General features: G+C 56.8%; 2 protein-coding genes across 2 annotated transcripts; one reads left to right on the forward strand and one right to left on the reverse strand.

Annotated features, from left to right (window-relative positions):
- Positions 1–757: 757 nt before the first annotated feature.
- LOC133628776 (coiled-coil domain-containing protein 43) lies at positions 758–8,503 on the reverse strand. Its single transcript, XM_062017928.1, has 5 exons — positions 8,300–8,503; positions 7,205–7,292; positions 5,281–5,416; positions 4,633–4,691; positions 758–3,190 (listed from the first exon to the last, which is right to left on the reverse strand). Exons 1-5 carry the CDS (start codon positions 8,477–8,479, stop codon positions 3,003–3,005), a joined length of 651 nt encoding a protein of 216 aa, XP_061873912.1. The 5' UTR covers positions 8,480–8,503; the 3' UTR covers positions 758–3,002.
- Positions 8,504–8,803: 300 nt separating this feature from the next.
- Positions 8,804–19,611, forward strand: LOC133628727 (protein DBF4 homolog B-like). Its single transcript, XM_062017476.1, has 12 exons — positions 8,804–8,911; positions 10,151–10,342; positions 11,288–11,338; positions 11,974–12,043; positions 12,857–12,927; positions 13,483–13,519; positions 15,685–15,727; positions 16,537–16,653; positions 16,845–16,971; positions 17,646–17,734; positions 18,255–19,056; positions 19,603–19,611. The coding sequence occupies exons 1-12, from the start codon at positions 8,804–8,806 to the stop codon at positions 19,609–19,611; spliced, it is 1,716 nt and encodes a 571-aa protein (XP_061873460.1).
- The last annotated feature ends 810 nt before the right edge of the window (positions 19,612–20,421 follow it).

A 20,421-nucleotide genomic window follows, 5' to 3' on the forward strand; every position in this document is an offset into this window, starting at 1 on the left:
CTTCTGGAAGTACACGGTGTGACCACACCACATAAATTGTCATTGGATGATGGGAGAGAGAAGCAGCATGAAAGTGCAGCAGAAAAGGGAGTGTTTGGATCACTGCAGTGGCCAAAGGTGCTGACAGAGGGGCTGGGGCACGAGGTGCAGCCCACACAGCGCTGAGCTGGGCTGAGCTTCACCTGGCAAGAGCTGATGTTACAAGTGACACTGTACTGACCTTAGGCTGTCTGGTAAGCAATAAATTAGCTTTGGTTCTGCCGCTGTCTCCATCGCCTCAGCTCCCGCGACTTGGTCCGGTAATGGGGATTGTCATTTTCAGTGTGTTGTTGAAGTACGTTAAGAGGTATAAAGTGATGGTTGTTCTGCCTGGAGAAGGCTCCAGAGCGAGACCTTAAAGCAGCTTCGAGTGCCTAAAGGGGCCAACCTGAAAGCCAGAAGGGGACTTTGTACAAGGGCCTGTAGTGACAAGATAAAGAGTGATGGCTCTAAACTGAAAGAGGGGAGACTTTGATGAGATGTGAAAAAGAAATTCTTCACTGGGACAGATTGTCCAGAGAGGTTGTGGCTGCCATGGGAGCATTCAAGGGCAGGTTTCTGGTGGAAGGTGTCCCTGCCCATGGCAGGGGGTTGGACTTGGATTAATGTCCTTTCCAACCCAAAACATCCTGTGATTCTGTGATGCTAAAATGTCTGTCTAGTGGGGAGAGATGACACAATGTCAGACAAATCCGAGGAAAATGGCACCAGCACAGTGAAGCCAAATTGGTTTATTTCCCCTGCAAATATCTTGTTAGTTACAGGCTCTGTATTGCTAGAGGAAGCTTGTGCTGTAATTGCAGTATCTCCACTAGAAACCTAGGAGCCTGGCTGGAGTATTCCTGCTCTATAGACTCCTTAATGTTGATGCCTGTGCTGTGCTCGTGAATACAGAATCACAGAATCCCAGCCTGGTGGGGGTTGGAAGGGCCCTGCAGAGCTCCTCCAGCCCAACCCACTGCTAAAGCAGGTTCCCCTGGCTCAGGGGGCACAGGAACATGTCCAGGTGGGTTTGGAAACCTCCCAAGAAGGAGCCTCCACACCCTCCCTGGGCAGCCTGGGCCAGGGCTCCCTCACCTGAAGAGGCAAATGAACCAATAGCAAAAGTGTCTGCTGCTGGGTTAGGACACCCCTGCGGGCCGGGGCAGCTCCAGCCCTTGGCTGGTGTTCCACGGGAAAGTGGAGGGAGTGGGGAAGTTCAGGTGGCAGAGCTCTTGGTGCCCATCTTAGGAACAAGACTACTGCCAGCAAGGGAGAGTGGCTGTTGCTGCCAGAGCAGCTGAGGGGAAGCATTAGATCACCCTGACAGCCAGCAGCTTCCTCCAGCCCATGTGGGGCCAGGGCTGCTTCGAGCACAGGGGCTGACCTACAGCTCAGTCCCCAGGGGCTGGGCACAGTGGTGAGGTTTGAGGAGTCCCTGTGCAGTGGGGCTGTGACACCACTCTCCCTCAGCTCCCCGCTGTCCTGCTGCAGTCCTTCACGCTGGCAGCTGCATGGACACCCCTGAAACACGATGCTACAGCCCCCAGGCTGGGCCAGGACAAGCACAGATTGTCTGCTGCCCTGCAAAGCCCCAGCACTGCAGCCTCAGGAAACAAAGCGCGAACAAACAAGAACCAGCCCCATGGCAGCAAGGAGTCAGCCCTCAGAATCATGGCTGCTGGGAAAGGTGGGAGAGGAGCCCCCGCAACCAACAGCAGTGACTTCCACTCACAGAGAGAGAGAGAGAGAGAGAGAGAGGGAGAGGGAGAGGGGGGAACCCAGTTTCTTGGCCAACTAGTTTTAATTGTTCAAGTCCAAAGATAAGCAGCTAGATACTCACAATTGCAGCAGCTAAACAGGAGGCATGACCCTTCGGTCTGAGGGGTGCTGAAGCCGGCACTGGGGCCCGAGGGCCACCCACTGCCCAGAGCACACAGCAGCCAGAGCAGCTCCTCCTGCATGCTCAGCTGACAAATGAGTGCTCTCCTCACCAGAGGCAGGTGACAGTGTCAGGAAAAAGGCTGGAAGCAGCAGGTAACAAGACTTTCGGGCGCAAGAGAAGCATTTGGCCTTCACAGGTGGCTCCAGATTGCAGCTGTACCTGACCAAAGCAACTGGCTTGTGCTCCCAGCCTGCGCAGCGCTGCACCCACCTTCAGGCATTTGCCCTGGCCACCGCTGTAGCAGTAAGTGGACATTCAGCCCTAGCCCTGGGGGCACCACTCTCCAGCCACTGGCAACAAGCCTTAAAAGCAGTGCCAGGACTCCGTGGCTGCTGCACAGACCAGCATGGCCGCTGCTTCACCAAGAGCCTGCGAGTGCTGCAGTCTCGTAGCTGCAACTCATCTATATTTCATTAGGTTTCCTTTCTCCTGCTGCAGAGCAGCAGTTGCCTTCACTGAGGTCAGCTCCAAACCCCGCACTCAGCCAGAACAAAGATGCAGCGTTGTTGTTGGCAGCATAAAGATAAGGAGTTGCAAACACATTTTTGAAGGCAGGTGTAAATAAATTCACATTTGCCCTGCAGCAGCATGTCCTTAATGACACATCAGCGAGGGGCTGCACTCGGCTCTCAAACCCTTACCATGCTCTTGCTGCAGACCCAGGGCAGCAGGAGGGCTCAGCCAGTGGGGAAGTCCTCTCCTGTCCCCTGCAGCTCAGTTTTGCTTTGCTGCAGGTGGTCAGAAGTAAAACAATTGATCGTTTTTCATACACGGACATCATCACATCACCATTCTTTGGCACAGACATTGGCCACAACAACCGACGGGGACATCTGACACCACAGGCACATGGCACACTCCCAGCTCAACAGCTGCTTGGAATTTCATTTCTGCTATGGAAAAGAGAAATAAAAAAAAAAGAAAGAAAGGCTTCTGCAGAACCACTCGCCAGCACGTGCCCAGAGCTGCTGCCGCGCTTCAACACACACCACATTCGCAATCCCCTGTATCCCTTCAAAGTCCAACCGGGAAACTCCAGCTATCGCTTCCGCTCGCCTTTCTGTGTCCTTTTCTTCTCCTTCTCCTTCCGCTCCTGCTTGGCCAGCTTATCCTTCTCTCGCTGGAGTTTATCTTGCTCTTTCTTCTTCTGGCACTCGTCGCGCAGCAGCTCGCGCTCCAGCCGGCGGGCGTTGAGCACGTCCTCCACGTTGGTGTTGCGGAAGAGCGCTGCGGCACGTTAAGGACAGACAACGCTGGCGTGCGGCGCTGGGAGCACAGCGGTGGGCTGTTCTACCTCCCTGCTCCTGCTGCTTCACCAGGCGGGTGGGGAACGTGGGAATGAGGAATGAAGGAAGAAAAAGCAAATCTCTGCTTGTTTTTGCAAAGAGAAAAGTCACGTGTGGTAAATGCACGTGCCCTGGGAAGGGACTGCTTCCCAGAAAATCCAGGTTGTCTGCAGCTGCTTAAGCTTCATGTGTAAAAACATTTGTCAAACCTCCACAAGCTTAAAATAGCCCTTTGGGTCCAGTCCCCTGCAGTGATTCACCACAGCTGTGGTGTCTGTACAGACGTGCACACGTACGTATCTGCACACACAGTGGCTGCAGCCTGCACCGGGGGTGGGGGAGCAGACCACTGGCAGTCTGAGGGAACGGTCCTGATTTTGGTTGAGGCAATTTTCTTCCTAGTAGCTGCTACAGGGCTGTATTTTGGGTTTACACTGAAGAGAATGTTGTGGTTATTGCTGAGCAGGTCCAGGAAGCTGGGAGGGAGCATGGCCAGGAGAGCTGGCCCCAGCTAGCACCAGGGCTATTCCATACCCCAGGAGCCGTCCCCAGTGCAGAAACTGGAGGGGTGGCCAGGAGGTGAGAGTGCTGCTTGGGCATTGCTCAGCACTTGGGGAGCAACTGCATTGGGCAGCACTTGGCTTTTGCTTGGGCTTTGTTTCCCTTAATTACTACTGTTATTCTTCTTACTGTTGTTATGTTCTGGTTTAGTTCTGATGTGCTCCTGTGCTCTCACACCCTCCCTCCCACAGCGAGGAGTGGTAAATGCCTTGGGAAGAGCTGCAGGAGTGAGCAGGTATCTCCCCTGCTGCCTCTCCCTCCCAACCATCAACAGTGCAGGGAACAAGAATCATTTAGGTTTTGTTTTTTAATTGTATGATAAAGCCTGCCTCAATCTTAAACCCAAGCTCAAAGAGCAACTCAAACTGTTGTGACAAGAAAAACATGGGGGCTACTTGGTCGTTGCTCACCGTTACAGCTCAGCTGCACCACGGCCCGAGGAGTTCACCCTGGGTTTGTTTCTGTTGCACTTTGAATAATTCCTGATGTGATTTACCTCTCTGGACAACAGCTAACATTAAGATGATGTCCTGGGAGAATTATCCTTATTAACAAGTGTGTTCTGTGAAGCTTCAGAGAAGGTGGAAGGGAGAAGGAAGAAACAGAGAAGAGCGACAGGACCCGTTTCAGCCACACACACAGGGAGGGAGCAGATGGACCCTGCCGTGCATTACAAGTGAGATCAGGCTCCATGAACAGAAACATCAATCACTAAACTGAAAAGGTGGCCCCAAAGAAAGTATCAACACAGATAAGGAGGGATGGGAAACTCACCGTGGAAGCTCCTGCCTTGCACAGAGGCACCCAGAACACAAAGGATACATTTTTCCGATGCGATGTTTACTGCTGCTGCACTCGATCCGCCCTGTTCATCCTCGCCAGTGAGAGCATTAAGGAAATCTGGACATCAGTAATGAACTTGTGCCTCTCCATAGTCACACTGAACTCTAAACATGTTAAAGAACAATTTTATCAAGCCACGATGAAGAAGATAAAACGTCCTGCAGCCAATCAAGGACCAGGCGAGCAGCACAGCCCCCTTCAGCCCACCCCTGCCCCTCGAGGCTGGCCTCCGTTCTCTCCTGCTCAGCCTTGCCCTTCAAGCAAGAGCTGCTGCTTCAGCACTACGAAGAGGTAACTTTTAAACTCTCCACTCTACACACACTCTCTAAAGAAGATCTTTTTGATGGGTTTCTCAGCAGAAAGCAAGAGAGAAATCCAACAGAGGAGGTGCTGTGCAGGCGCTACTGGGAGGTGACTGACCCCCAGCCAGAAGCAGAACAGCCACTCCACACCAGGAGCTTCCGCACTTCGCTCCGTAGAACTTGTTTTATTCTGGAGAAGGAAGATCGAGAAGTTTCTCCAATTCTCCCCCACCAGATACTGCAGAAGTGGAAAGGCATTTTGGGAGGCTTTAGGAAACACTGTCCTTCAGAGCACTGAGTCTCGACTGAGCTGGGAAAAGGATATTCTTCCTCGTCCGTCACGTTGGCATACTGGGCCAGGAGGGCAGCTTTCCTTTGCTTCTCTTCCTGGGAGACTTCCTTTGGCTTCACCACGATCCTGGCCTGCTTCTCCATCATGCTGGCAATGGCTTGGATCTCATCTGGCAGGAGAGGAGTCAGAGCATCAGCCCAGCCCCAGCCAGCAGCAGCCACACACTGTGGCCCTGAGAGGCACAGCAGGATACAGCTGTGCTGGGGACAGGCACACTGAGCAGAAGGAAGAAGCCTCACCCCCAAAATATCCCCCTCCTCCCCCAAACCCTCTCACAAGGGCACTAGAGGTGCTGCTGAGGAATTTCCCCGTGCTGTGCACAGCCACAACCAGACACTATTTTTCCCGGAGGAAGCTTCACAGTGAAACTCTGAAATCAGCAGGGCTCTTGCTAATGAAAATCCTCTTCTGGTTAAGAGAGGCCAAGTTCACTTCACCACACACTTACAACCACTGTAAACAGAAGTTCTGAAAACCCAAAGTGGCTGATCCATTTAAGACTTTCTCTTCTACCAAGGGAAGCCAACAGCTGATGTGCCCTTTCACACGGACATTCTGCTGCCTGTTTCTTAAAATGGTATTTGGGGGTTGTCACTTTTTTTTGCTGCTTTATTAATAACTTCTCCTCAGGATTCTGTTATTCTTAGCTATCGACTTCACTGGGGATTTATCCTTTTGTGGAACCACAGTGACATAAGCCTCGTGTTTCTCACAGCCTGGCCATAAGGACAGCCTACTGCTTCTTTCTGTGACAAGAAAGAAAAACCCCTGCAGGTAGCAACAGGATGAGCAAGAGGGGTCTGGCAGCAGCTCCAGCAGTTCCAGTTGCTTGTCCACAAAAGAGAGATTTCTTATCTTTAATGCACAAACAGCAGAACCATTCCCTGTCCCCAGGCAGAGGCACAGGCAGGGCAAAGACAGTGGGTCTGGGGGAAGCCACTGAGCTGCCGCGTGGCTCAGCCACCTCATCTGTAAAGAAGAGGTGAGTGATGTTAGTGAAGCGTGAATTTAGACAAGCAAAGTGCTCCATCAACACAGGCCTGGCTGGGACAGCTGCTTCTCAAATGGCATCACTCTGACAATATTCTGTTTGCAACCAGAACCAACAACAAAGACAAAGGCAAAGCAAACAACGAGCAGGATGTGGCCAAAAGGGATGTTACATCATCACAGGCTACAGTGGAGCCCATGCAGGGGGAAGATTATGAACTGATCTGTGCAGGATGCTTAAAGCAGCAGAATCTTCCCGTTGTACCCTGGAGCTCTGCTCAGTGAGCAGAACCAGACTCCCTGACAAGCAAGGGCAAGACAGAGGCCTTGGCTCCCGAGTGGATGAGGAATGGACTGGGAGAGGGTGCAGAGATGCACAGCTGGGAAAGAGCAACATTAGTGCAGCAGCAGCAGCCTCACAGAGCTCCCCTCCCACAAGCATTCCTGAGGGAAAAAAGGCCAGTTGTAAGAGAGGAACTTGACAGAGGAAGATAAGGGCAGGCAGCAGGAGGGACAGCACGGCTCTCACAGCTGCAGCTGTGCTTGCTCAAAAGCATCTGCTTTACCAACCGGGAGCAACTGGAGCAGCATCTGCCACCAGAGTGCTGGCTGCCCTCACTGCGTCCCCAGCCCTCAGATCTGCCTGCTTTGTGAAAGGAAACTGAGAAAGCTCTCCACAAAAGCCCAGCAGCGCCCCTCCCCTGCAGGAGGGTGACCTGGGGACAGCCAGGTGTGAAACTGCTCATCCTCAATTCACACATCAGGATAAAACAGCAAACAAGCAGCAGCGAGGAGCACATCAGCTCTGCAGACACCAGCAGAGTCCTGGCAGGACAAGCCCACTGTGGGCTCAGCGAGGCCCTGCAGGCTCCTGCCCCGAGGACAGCACACCCAGCAGCAGCACTACCTGCTTTCTTCTCTTTGGCATCGACAATCTGTGACTCAGACCACTTCTCCACCACTTCCCTGCACACATCGCTTAAGAGATCTTCTTCCTAGTAAGGGAAAAGACACTTCTGAGCCTTGGAACAAAGCTGGTCTGCTTTTAAACAGACGGGGAGAGATTGACATGATGATTACTGAGGGGGAGTTACATGCTGGAGTTATCTGTGATAGCCAAAAGCTGATAATAGCAGCCAGGTCCCTTTGTGTTTTCTGCTCTTATGTGGGGATCTGGGCAGGAAACCAGCGATAACCATTGAGCAGACTTGTTCAACAGCAGCACACACTCACCAGTAACATTTTGCACTCCAAAACACCCCTTTATCCAACAGCCTGAGTCACAGAAACCCCACAGCCCCCAGAGGCAAGGACTGAGGAAATTCTTTGCTGAGCTCTCGGAGCAGCCTCCCAGTAGCAGGGGAGGCCGGGGTAGCACTGCCCACCCCTGCAGCTCAGCCGGATCCAAGGGCCCGGTTCCCGGCAGAGACAGCGTGCTGTGAGGAGCAGGAGGAGCACGGACCATCTAACACAGCTGTGGGTGAGCCACTCTAAAGCATTTGGCCTTAAAAATCAGCCCTTAAGCCACCCTTGGGTGCTGCTGGGGAGTGCCCGAGTCACGGGCGCAGCCCCGTGTCCCACGGAACCCCACAGTGCTGGGGGCTGGCGGGGCCCTGCAGAGCTCCTGCAGCCCCAGCCCCTGCTCAACCAGGTTCCCCTGGCTCAGGGGGCACAGGAACGTGTCCAGGCGGGTTTGGAAAGGAGCCTCCACACCCTCCCTGTGCAGCCTGAGCCAGGGCTCGGTGCCCCAGCAGCAGCGGCTCTTTCCCCCCAGACCCGAGCCACGTTGCCAGGGGCTCTACGGGAACCCCCCCAGGAAACCCCCGGCGCCGGCAGGGCCCAGGACGGCCCCAGAGGCGCCGCGGAGGCCCGGGGAAGGCGGTTACCCCCCGCGGGCCTCCAGCGCTGCCCGGGTGTCCCCGCGGCCGCCCCACGCGGAGCCGCGCCCGGCGGGGAGCTGGCGGCAGGGCCCGGGCGGCCGCGCCCCGCAGCCGGTGCTCACCAGGCACGCGGCCAGCACGCCGCGCAGGGCCTCCAGCCGCTCCTCCTCGCTCTCCTCCTCCCGCAGCAGCCCCTCGATGTAGGCTCCGTAGACGGCGCGGTCGAGGCCCAGCGCCTCGAGCCTGGCCGCCAGCCAGCCCGGGAACGCGCCCGCCGCCGCCTCCCCGCCGGGCGCCGCCATCCTGCCGCGCTGCGCCCGCCCCGGCGCCCGCGGGGGGAGCGACGGCGGCTGCGGGGGACAAACTTGTGACAGACGGGGCCAACGCGCGCCGAGCGCGGCCCCGCAGAGGCCCGGCGGCGCCGGCCGGGGCTGCCCGTCGGTACCGGGGCTGCCCGTCGGTACCGGGGCTGCCCGTGCCCCGCCGTCCGCCAGGAGCGGCCGCGATCGCGGGAGCGGCGTGTCCGTGCGCGGCCGCCGTAGCGCCGGCGGTAGGGACGGGGCGGGGCGGGCGTTTAAACGGCGGCGGCGCCGGGCCGGGTCCCGGGCTCGGTCCCGCTCGGTGCCATGGCGGGTCCCGCCGCCCGGCCCCTCCGCGGCAAGTCCTTCTACCTCGACGTGCCGAGCGGCCCGAGCGCCCGGCAGCTGGCGGCGGTCATCGGCCGCCTGGGCGGGGTGAGCGGCCGCGGCGGCTCCCGGTGGCTCCCTCAGTTCCTCGGTTGCGTCCCGGGGGGTCTCTCGGGGCAGGGCCGGCCCCTCGCTGGGCCTTTGGCCCCTGCCTCACAAGCTGCCTGGTGCTGCATTCCGGGTCGTGGCAACTCGTTGCCTTGTCCTGGCAGCATCCGTGCGGCGGCACGGCCACGCCAGCACCTTCCAGATGGCAGCAGCTAGTTGCCTGGCTGTGACAGCGCTTTCCAATGGGGCGTTAACTGGTTGTGCTGGGATGGGAACACCTCTGGTCACAGGGAGCACCTTCTGCTCGGTGGTAACTGGTTATTTTGTTCCCCCTCCCTGCGGCACCTTGACTTTTTAGGGAAGTTGTGGATTTTCCAAGTGTTTCCTGGAATTCAGGGCAGGGTACCATCACACGAGTCTCTTTTTGTTGTGCAGCTGTGTACTTTTTCTTATGGCTTTCCTAGAAAAGCCATCGGGACCCTTCCCCTGAAGCTGTTGTTTGTGTGGATGCAGGTGGCGTTCTGCCTGGCCTCTTCCGTGTCCTTGGTGCTGGTATTGGTCACTAATCCCTTAAATCTTCTCCCAAGACCCTCCAAAAACTGGTGTCACCTCAGTCACTCAGGCTGGAACTGAGGACAAGGGCCATGCCCAGCAGCTGCTCCTTCTGTTACATCTTTCAGTTTCCTTATGATTCTCAAGCACAGTTCAGTCCTAAATGCTGATATGATTTGTGTACAGAGAATTTAATCTCTCTGTTTGAGAGAGATCATCTCATGTGCACCCCTAAACTTCTTTAAGTCCTTCAGTGCTACACACAGGGCTACAGGCCTTCCTTTGGCTCATGTTGCTGCTGGGTCTCTGCTGCCAGGGTCATGTGGTGGCTGCAGACACATGTGGGATGGCTGACTTCCACCTCTTTGCCTTTCTTTAATCACTTCATCATTCTGAACTTGCTGATTTCTTTGTCCCCCCAAGATGTGCCATCAACAGTCAGGATGCTCTCCCCATAGCACCTCTCATTTGCCTGTGCATCCTCCAGCCCGACAACCCCTTGCTGCCAGGGGTCAGTTGTTTCTCTGTGTAGCTGCACCTTGAGTGTTGGGTTTTGGACCCTTGACTACAAGAAGGAAACGGGCCCAAGTTGGCCCAGGGGAGGCTGAGATTGGAGCTGAGGCAGAACTGTCTCTCAGCCCAGAGTTGGGCAGTTTCACAGCTGCTCTGTTGTGTCTCTTGTTGCAGGTGACTGAAAACTTCCTAAGCAAAGAAGTCACCTACGTGGTATCCAGCAACAGAGAAGCCAAAGGAGGCAAAGGCAGAGCTTGGGCTGAGAGGCGGAGCAGCACAAGTGCCAAAGATGCCAAAGCCACAGGCCCAGTGCCTTCTGCCTCCAAAGGGACCCAGACCAGACCTCACCAGAAGCCACCAGACGCTGTAAGACCTGTAGAGGTTTAAGCCACCTCAAAGGTTGTCCCAAGGGATCTGTGGAGTGAACCTGGGAGCAGTGTTGGAAGGTGTTGTGTGTTTTTGCCCTGGCCTGGCTGTTCATGTTCATAACCATGTTCCTAGTTTCTGCACATCATTGTCTGCTCAAATGTGTGTTTCTCAAGCTCCGAGCTGGTGAACAGGGATATCTGCTCCCAGGGCAAAGGAGACAGAGGGCTTGGGTGCTTCCCAACAGGACAAGCAGTTGTTCTGATGCAGAGGTGTGTCTGGAAGAACCAGAGTAGACAAGATAAAACCACTGCTCACAGGCAGGGCAAGGCTGTTGTAGCCTGAAGATCTGCAAGGGTAGCCTGCATGAATGGGCTTCTCCAGGTCCCATTCACCCTGCCAGGGCTGAGATATCTGGTAAGTGGTGCTTGAGGAGAGCCTCCTGCCCTAGCCTGGGCCAGGGCACCTCTGCCAGTGGATCTAGGCCGCCTGCAGGTGGGAAGCAGCGCGGGTTTTCACTGAGTGCTCACAGCACTGGCACTTCACAGCACTAGCCATCTGTCTTACAAAGAGCTTAAGCTATCTGCTGAAGTCATTGGCTTGCAGATGAGGCTGTTCCTGACCCCTGCCAGCCTGGAGTGCAGCAGGCAGGCTTTCTGAGCTGAGGTGCTGCTTCCTCTTGGCTCACTCTGGAGCATTTGTTGCTGCTGGATAAACCCCGAGCCTTGGCTGAGCAGCTGCTCAGCACACACCTAATGGGTGCCTCTGTGGTTTGCATTCCCTGGCAATGCCCAGTCCTGCTGTCTGAGATGAAGTCTTGGCCAGACTCCCTTCCCTAGCAGCGAGCAGGTATCACTAGAAGTCGTTCCTGCTGGACAGCCATGCTGCCCTCAGCTTGCTGCTGCCTCTTTGCTTTATCGTAGCACTCGGCCGCTTTCTCTGCAGGTGCTGATCAGCAGGGGAAAGGAGCTGCTGCAGAAGGCCATGAAGAATCAGGTGAGCAGCGTCTGGATGGGCTTTTCTGTAGCCAGGGATATTCAAAGGACTGCTGAGCAGTGTAGAACCAGTGCCAGCCACTGCTCCAGAGCCCCTGCCTGCTGAAGGGAGCAGATTCTGGGGCTGGGAAGGGTATGAAGCAGTTGCTTGTGGCTCTGCAAAGTATTATGCAGTGCTCCTGGGCACTGTTCTTCACAGAGCTGTGCCATCTGTCCATTTGAGTACTTCCGAGGCCTGTCCCAGTGATCTGGGTGCTCAGCACAATAGAATTATGAACACAGGACCCATCATTAGATGGATTTTCAGCCTAGAAAGGACTCAAGCCACATAGCTGGTGTAACAGACTACCCTGGAGTCCTTCCCCTCATATCACAAGCACCCAAGAGAGTCTCAGTGTCTACCCTAGAAGCTCATGCTACAGCAGGGATTAACAATTTGACCTAGATGCTACTGTTAATTTTGGGCAGATAAAGTGTGAGTTTGAACCTGTTCTGCTGTGCCCTGATTTTAATAACAGCAAAGGTCTGTCGATTAGGCAACAGGGAGATCTCTCTATACTGGCTTTAAAGCTGCACATGCTCACACAGCCGTGCCTGCTCAGAGCTGGGCCTTGCCAGACCTCTCTGTTTGTACAGGACACCTGCAGTGGCAGCAGCATCCTGGCCAACGCTCGCCTGTGGGGAGTCCAGATCTTGCACGTGGATGGTATCCTTCTCTGCAGGACGGAGTGTAGCTGCTGGGAATCAGGGATTTGTGAGCCAGGTGCAGCAGAAGTGATGTGGTGAGCGTAGGAATAAATTGCAAGCAGTACCTGATACATGGCTTCTGCCCTCCTGCCGTGGCTAGCTGGGTCTGCCCCTCACAAGCCACATCAGCACATGCTGCTGCCACGTTTGCAAGAGCAAACACTGGGTATGTGTAATGTGCTGAAGCTGTAACGTTAGCAAGTGTTAATAGCTTGGTCAGTTCATTAATTTGTTCCAAAAAGACCATTTGTCCTAATTGACCTGTGGGTACAGACCATGCTAATGGCAGGGTTTGGTCATTTTTAATTAGGCAGGGCTGGTGTTGGAGGCTGTGTGCTGGAAGGTGCTTCCCACGGCAGTGATGGATGGGGAGGGGGTGACGGGAAGGACGGATGATGAAACTGCTTCTAATCATAGTCCTGGAGTAACAGGTTCCTGAGCGGCTGCTGACAGTGACACACGGCGCGGCTGGGCCCGGCTGGGGTGCTGCTGCTGCACAGCCTGCCAGGGCTTTCCACTGCCAGGGGCTGTCTGCCTGCTGCACAGTTCCTGACAGTGGCTTGTTTCTGCAGAGACTCAGAGCCAACCCCAGCTCCGCTGTGGAGCCTGTTGGGGTGCTGTCCCTCAGAGCACTCCTCCTTGGCTGCTGAGGCTCAGGGGCTGCGCTTTTCCCCGCTGGGGATGGGGAGTTAGGCTCGTGCTGCAGCCCGTGGAGGGGAACTGCTCACCTTTCCCTGCTGAGCTGTGGCTCTTTGACATCCCACCTGCCCAGAAATGCTGTCGTACACCCAGCAGCTGCTGCACGCCGTCCCGGCCGGGAGCAAGCGGAGCCAGGAGTCTGAGGTAACAGCCTCAGGCCGGCCAGCCCGAGGTGCCCAGCACCCTTCGGGGCCTCTGAGCAACCCCCCCAGCTCCTCTCCTGCCGGTGGGGTGAGGGAGGTTTTCATCCAGCACTGGGCAATCTGCTGCTGCTGCTGCTTATTGCTGGAGATGACAAAATGCAAACCATTGTTCCTTTTATAAAGTGGGAGTAAAAGCAGAGGAGAGTGAGGCAGGCTTTAGTTACCAGCATCATCTGCAGCACAGCTAGTGCTGGTCCTCACTGGGGGTCTGAGGATGAATAAGGTGGTGGGTGGGGAGTGAACTGTCTGCAGTATTTCCAACATGTTGGAGAGGTCAGGGAGGAGGGAGGGCATGAGATCAGGGAGTGGCAGCCTGTATGTCATATTTGAAACCAACTCCAGATACCTTGGGAGACACATTATCAAGGGCAGGTGATTGCAGGAGCCCTGGAGCAGTGGGGGAGGCTGCTGGAATCTCGCTTTGGCCCTCTGGGATCAGTAGTTACTGCTCTGCCTGTCCCGACTCTCCCACTAAACGTGTCCCTTTTCCCTTTAGGCGAAGTGCCCTGCCTCCAGATCGAAGACTCACAAAGGTAGGCCTGGAAGTTGTGCTCCTCTCTGGGCTCGGGTGCAGAGCTGCTTGAAGAAGCCTCATTTAGAATCTGAAAATCCATCAGAAACTTGAGCAGTCCAAAAGAGACCAACTGTTAAGGCAGTTTCTCTGGAATGGGCTTTGTAACTCCTTGTTTGAGTGTTGATGCAGCCTCCTAAGCCTTGTATTTCAGGCAGTGTTTTTGAAAATCCCCTGGAGCCGTTGCAGTGCAGCTCCTGGATCCTGAGGCACCTGGGAAGGTGCTGCTGGCACCGAGCCTCCCATCCACAGCCTCAAACCAAGGCTGCTGGAGAATAATGCATCCTACGGAGCAGAGCGTGTTCCTCACAGCCCACTCACTGCTGTGAGGCTGAAATGTACTGCTGAGACACCAGTCTAGGGATAAGGCTTCCAAAGGAGGAGGGAGGGGGGAACCAGGTTCTCATCTGCAATGAGACAAGAGCCAATTGTGGGGCTGAGATTGGCACCAGTGACGTCAGTCGATTTGTGACTCGTTTGACTTCGCTTGTCAGAGCGAACATTCAGTGATGCCTCAGAGCAGGCTCCAACCTGGCTTCTGTGTGTGACACTGGGAAGATGATTTTCCAGTTTTAAGGAGGGAAAGTGGTAAAAAAGGCTGGAGAAGCTGTCTGATAAGGCAGATGGTTGGCCACAAGCTCAGAGCTCTTCATTGCGGCACACTTTGAACTGTGTCGCTGCTCAGCACTCTGCCCTGCGAGCTCAGGACGTGCACCAGCCTGGGCTTTATCTAGGGCCCCCAGAACAGCCTGGCTTTAGAAGTGCTGAGCATTTGGCAGCATCTAGGTGGAAAAATCGATCCTGCACTTAAATAGCTGCTTTAGTGATGTAAGAGGGCGTTTGAAAGCTCAGGATGAGGCTCGAGGAACTCACTGGTGAGGACACGTGGACTTGGCCTTTCTGCAGAGGGAGGCTGACATTCCTTTGGAGGAAATGGCATTGAGTGCTTCTTCACAGAGAGGGTTGTTGGGCAGTGTCCCAGGCTGCCCAGGGAGGTGGGGGAGTGCCCAGCCCTGGAGGGAAGCTGTGGTGCTGAGGGCCAGGGGGTAGTGCTGGGCTGGGCAGGGTGAGGGCAGGGCTGGTACTGCAGCAGCTTCAAGGGCTTTTCCAACTGAAATGATTCCGTGATCACAAGAAATGAGCCCCCTTGCCCTTCAGAGGCAATGAAGGAGGCAGGAGAGGTTGGTTTCAGGGTCAGGCAGATGCCTGTGGGAACACCTTGGGGCTCGTTTCTTTTTTAACCAGATCTGCACTCAGATTTCCAGGCTGAGTGTAACGTTATCACTTGTGAGCTGAACGTTCCTGCCAGGCAGGAGGGACCTGGCAGCCCCTTCTGCCAGACTGGCTCTGACAGCCTTTTCCCTGAGTGCACTGCTGAGGCTTTCTCCTGCTCCCCTGACATGTATTATTAAACAGGAGCATCACTGCCGGCCCAGGCCCAGCCAAGGCCAGCTATTGCCCTTCAGTGGTGTCCTCATGCCAGGCTTGGCTGTACCACATGCTGGGTTGTCTTCAGCAGCTCCTGCTGCTTTATCCCAACCACCCCGAGCCATTCCCAACTCCAGGACATTGTGTAAATGGCAGGAAAGGTGCTGGAAGGGTTGGTGCAGAGCTCTGAGCTTGTGCAACTGCTGCTGCAGCTTGATTCTTACAATGGATACTTGGTGCTTGTAAGTACTGGTGAGGACCCCCTCAGCCTTCTCCAGGCTGACCAGCCCCAGGGCCCACAGCCTTTCCTCAGCAGGAACATGCTCCAGTGCCCTGAGCATCTTGGTGGCTCTGTACTGGCCTCTCTCCAGCACTTCCCTGTCCCTCTGGAGCTGGGCAGCCCACAACTGGACACAGGACTCCAGATGAGGCCTCAGCAGATATGGCAGAGCAGAGGGGGAGCAGAACCTCCCTTGCCCTGCTGCCCACACTCTTCTTGTGGCCCTCCTGAGTGCTCTGGGGACAGGGAGTTGTTGTAGATTACCCAAAGAGCTGTTTTGGCTGCGCTGATGTCACTTGGCATTCGGGGGTGTCAGAAGCACTGATGGGCTTGGCTCTGTAGCTCAATTCTGTTGAGGAATGAATGAATAAGGAGGGAATTTGGCCAGGACAGCTTCTGACCAGTTTGCTTTCTAGCAGGAAAATTGAAGCCCCCTTTCCTGAAGGTTGAAGACCAGAGCAGGTAAGTGAGATCTTTCTGAACGTCACCCCTTGAAACCTGGGGTTTGCATTGAGTATTCTGTCTGCAAGGCAGTGTGGCTCCTTTGAAGACCCGTGATGCACAGGGAAGCTGAGCCTCTCCTCGAGGGAGGCAAATGCAGAGAAACAATCTGGGAGGCTCATATGTCAGGGAGGAAGGGACGTGTCAAACGAGACTTGGCAACAGTTTACTTCTTTGCTCAGATTCTGTGTGTGATCCTCAGCGAGTCACTTAATCTGCTTCAGCCCTCTGAAATGAGGAAGGAGATTGGAACACGCCAGGTCAGGGCCTGTAACTTGATTACAGCGTCCAGCACGGGGGGATCTGATCCCTGTGGTGTTTGACAGCTCTGTAACCCTAACGGTGTCCCAGCACCAGCTCATTGTTCCGAGGGCGATGCTTCGGGCAGCTGCAGAGCCGAGTGTTTGGGTTGTACCTGCTGCATGCAGTGAAGTGTGAGGAGAGGTGTCTGGGAACCAAAACCTTCCTGTGCTGCTGTGTAGCTGCAGATGTTGTGCTGGCTACTGCTGGTGTGCCTTGGGGGCAGAGGGGAGTGTTTGGCTGAGCAGTGAGCGTGCCTCCTGGTCAAAATGTACTCCCCACCAGTGCCACTATTGGGAATTGGGTTTGGTGCTTCCAGGGAGAAGTGGGAAATCTCTGGAAGAGGCAGATGGAGGGGAAGGGGTAGGTGATGTCTCATCCTAAATGACGCAGCACCTCCTCTGAGGGAGGAACAACTCCACCTATGCTGACCCTGCCACAGGCCTCATGTCCTCATCTGCTTCTTTCAGGCAGTTCAGACCCTTCCATCACCAGTTCAAAAGCTTTCCCAACATCAACTTTCTGGCACCCAAAAGCTCCAGCCCATTTGAGCCTCTGAAAAGCTTCTCCAACTCCTGCAGAGCCAGGTAGGTTGTGAAAGTCTTTAACCCAACTCTCCCAACAGCTGCCTTGCTGGTTCTTGGGGCCTGGAGAGCCACTTGCCCTGTCCTGGGCTAAAGAGCTGTAGCCCGAGGGCAGCACAGCCCCCAGCCCTCACCAGGCTGCTGGGTGCCTGCTGGTGCTGAGGGCAGGGAAGATCTTTGCCCTTCCCTTGCAGGGGAGTGGAGGGCTCTCCAGGGCGCAGTGCAGGGGAGAAGAGCCCCCGCTCCACACCAGTCACTGTGCCGAGGAGAAGAAGGGGGTTCTGTGAGTGCTGCCAGGAGACCTTCGAGGAGCTACAGAAGGTAAATGTGTTCCCCTGGGACCTGGTTCCTTGAAAAAGCTCCGAGGGCCACTCAGTGGCTTCATTAATCATGTCCTCCCTGTCAGCAGCGTGAATTGTTGTGGGAGGCAGGCAGATTGCTCTGTACAGCCCTCACGGGACCTGGTGGCATCAGCCTCACAGACGAGAGCCAGAGCATCTCTGTTCTCTGACCCCCTGCTCTGGGCAAGCAACAGATTTGAAGGCTGGAGCGTGACATGCTCATCCCCAGGGCTGGCAGAGCCTGGCCTGGAAGGTGGGAGCCTGTTCCCCAGCAGCTGGGGAGGGCACAGGCTGATTCACAGGGCGCAGGGAGGGAGGTTTTGTCATCTCCTGGAAGATGCCAACCAACGTGGCTCTCAGAGGCCAGGCTTTGGTGAGAGACAGGAGGTATTGGGAGGCTGTTCCTGCTAGCTGCTGGGGAAGGCCGTGGGCTGCTGTTAGCCAGCCCCAGCCTCCTCAGAGCAGGTGTCTATGGGAACACAGCACGAGCTGGAAGCAGCCGGGGCACAGCGTTGCCCACGTTCCCAAACCTGCTTCCAAACCGCAGCTTTACCTGGTGAGAAGGCTGTTAGTCTCGGTCAGGCTGTGGGGAGCGGCTGTGGCTGCACGTTTGCCTCCTGTGAGCGTCACTAACAGAGCCTGTGGCACCCACAGCACCTGCGGAGCCCCGGCCACGAGCGCTTCGCGCGGGACGCCTCGCACTACGCGGCCCTGGACCGCCTCATCGCCCAGCTCCTGCCCAGGTGAGTCCCTGCCCAGCTGCTGCCTCCTGGGGCTGAGAGCAGCCTTGTGCCCCACGTGGGCTGGGCTGCCCTGGGCCTGGCCTGCAGCTCCCGCCCGGTGCCAGGGAATTGCTCTGCGAGAGCAGCGGGCGACGGCTGCAGGACTGACTGGGCACCTGCCAGGCACAGCTTACGTGAGCCTTTCGGTGGCTTCTCTGCTTCAGGGAATTGCCCCTGGGCTTCCAGCACCTCTTACCCTAGAAAGGGCAGCTGAGCCCATCTCCTGTCACTGTGTGTGGCACGAACCCCGCTGCTCTGGCGTGCTCCTGTGCCTAGGCCCGGGGGCAGAGGTGCCTCGTGCTGCCCATCTCCCCTGCCAGCAGCACCGTCACTGACTGCTGAGCCTCACGCCTCAAAATGTCCAACCACCTCCTGAGCAAGGGCTTCAGACACCTGCACTGCAGGCAAGCCTCATCTCTCTGGTGGGAGGGTGTTGCTAAGGGCTGGAGAGCAGCGAGCGTTAACTGATGGCTCTTCTCAGGGTGCCTGGGTCCTGCCTGACGGCCGAACGCGCGGCGCCTCACACGCCCGTCGCTGGCGGAACCCAGATGCTGACAGCACAGCTGAGATGGGACAGGGAGCAGCCTGAGCCGGGGGCTGTGGAGCTGGGAACTGCCACGGAGCACCATCGTGGCCTGAAGACTGAGAGCTGTTCCCCTTGCCTGCCCAGGGACAGGGTCAGTAACCCCAGAGGAGGAGGGGGGGTGTCCAAGGACTGCTCAGGGGGGCTGCCCGCTGGAGGGGCCTGTGCTGCCCGTGACCCTCCAGAGGGATCTGCCCCTGGGGGGCTGGATGGGAGCTCAGCCCCTGGCCTGGGCTGGGGGACTCACAGAGCCACTGCTCACAGACCAGAGGCAACTGCTGCTTCATCTGAACCTCTCAGACAGCAAGTGCCTGGGGCTATCTGCCATCTCCCACCAGCACTGCCCACCTCCAGGAAACGCCGGCTCTCCTCCAGACGTGGCACCCCGGGGAAGAGGCCCCGGCTGGAGCTGGCTGGGGGTGGCTTCTCTGCATGTGGGCAGAGGACTGTGGTGGAGGGGGAGCTGGGGGGCTGGGGGGCAGGACAGATGCCTGAGCCAGGCTGTCCCAGGGTGCTGGGGGCAGGCAACGTGCCCTCGAGCACACAGCTCTCTAACACACCTCACGGCTGCCTTGGCTCGGGCTGGTACCCGTGTGGGAGACCTGGGCACCCTGTGTCAGGGCCAGGTTCCCTTCAGGCCGTGTCTGGGGCTGTTGGTCCTGCAGAGCCTGCTGCAGCCCACGAGTGTGGCCAGGGCAGAGTGAGCCCTGGTGCCCAGAGGAAGCATCTTGGAAGGGAGAGTAGGAACGCACCCAGAAATGAGAATAGTGGTGATGTGGAGAGCACAGGGAGTGTGAGCAGCTGTGCTGCTGGCTGGGTGCACCCTCCTGCCCTGCCTGGGGCTGGAGACAGATGTTGCCGCTCGCTCTGTGTCAGAGCAGCAGAGAAATCAGCCCCCAAAGCCCCTGAGGGGCCCGAGTGGGTGCAGGGCCCTGGGCAGCCCCTGCCTCTGCTCCCTCACCCTCAGCCCCCTCACACCCACAGCACAAGCTCTGCCGAGTCAGGCCGGAGTGTGCAGCTGCTCCCTGCAGCCACGGGCCCCCAGGACAGCAGGGCTGGGGACAGGGACCTGCTGCAGAGGACACACACCAAGGTGAGGGACAGTGGGTACGAGTCCCAGCTCTGCTCAGCCCTGGCACAGCAGCCCGAGCTGCCCTGGGTGGGCAGGGAGGACAGGACCTGCCGGGGCTGCTGCACGGATGCAGCTGCAGCCTCCTTCCCTGTGTTTGAGGCCTTTTTTTGGCAGCTGGACTAGCTAAAGCCACCTCCTGGCTGCTCTCCGGGCCCTCAGCAGCAGCTGGGAAGGGGCTGGAAGGGGCTTCACCACCTCCCTCCCTGGCTGGAGGGGGACGTGCAGCCCAGGGCTGGCAGAGTGGGGCAGCTGCAGCAACCCCAGGGAGCGACCCCTGTGCTGCTCTGCTCCTCCTGCCCACCCTGGGCTTGGCATCTTCCCTCCCCTGGTGCTGTTCTGCCTCCTTCCAGGGCTGCTGCTGAGCTGGGTCACACTCTGCCCCAGGCCTGGAGGTGCAGAGCTGTGTTCCTCACCTGCCTTGTGCTGGCTGGGGGCCTTGGGGCATTTACGGCCGATTTTGTATTTAGATGTGTGCACAAGCTGGGACCAAGGTTTTAGCAGACTCTTAAACTTTTAAATAAAACAGAAGGTGAGATCTGGTTCTGCTGTATGGAGGGTAAAGGGGGGTCTCGAGACCACTCCCCATCTCCTGGCATGTCCCTCGGGGGCTGCAGGGATGGAACCTTGCTGGCACAGGGCAGCAGAGGAGAGAGAGGCTGGAGCAGGGACAGAAAATGGGTCAAAAAGGTTTAAAGGTGTCTGAGGCAGAGTGAGCCTCTGTCCCCTGGGCAAGGGTCTGAATTCCCTACTCTGCTCTACCCCCCTCCCTCCCACAGCTGCCATCAACTGGGCTTTACTGGGGCTTTTCTCCTCCCAGCTCCCCCAGTATCCCCAGGGGTGAATGTGGCTTCACAGCATCCCCTGAAATGGGGAAGCCCCTGGGGCAGCCCTGTTTGTGGTGCTTCACAGGGGTGCTGCCCAGCTGCAGGTGGA

The sequence above is a fragment of the Colius striatus genome, chromosome Z (genome assembly GCF_028858725.1).
Source record: "Colius striatus isolate bColStr4 chromosome Z, bColStr4.1.hap1, whole genome shotgun sequence".
NCBI classification, from domain to species: Eukaryota; Metazoa; Chordata; class Aves; order Coliiformes; family Coliidae; genus Colius; species Colius striatus.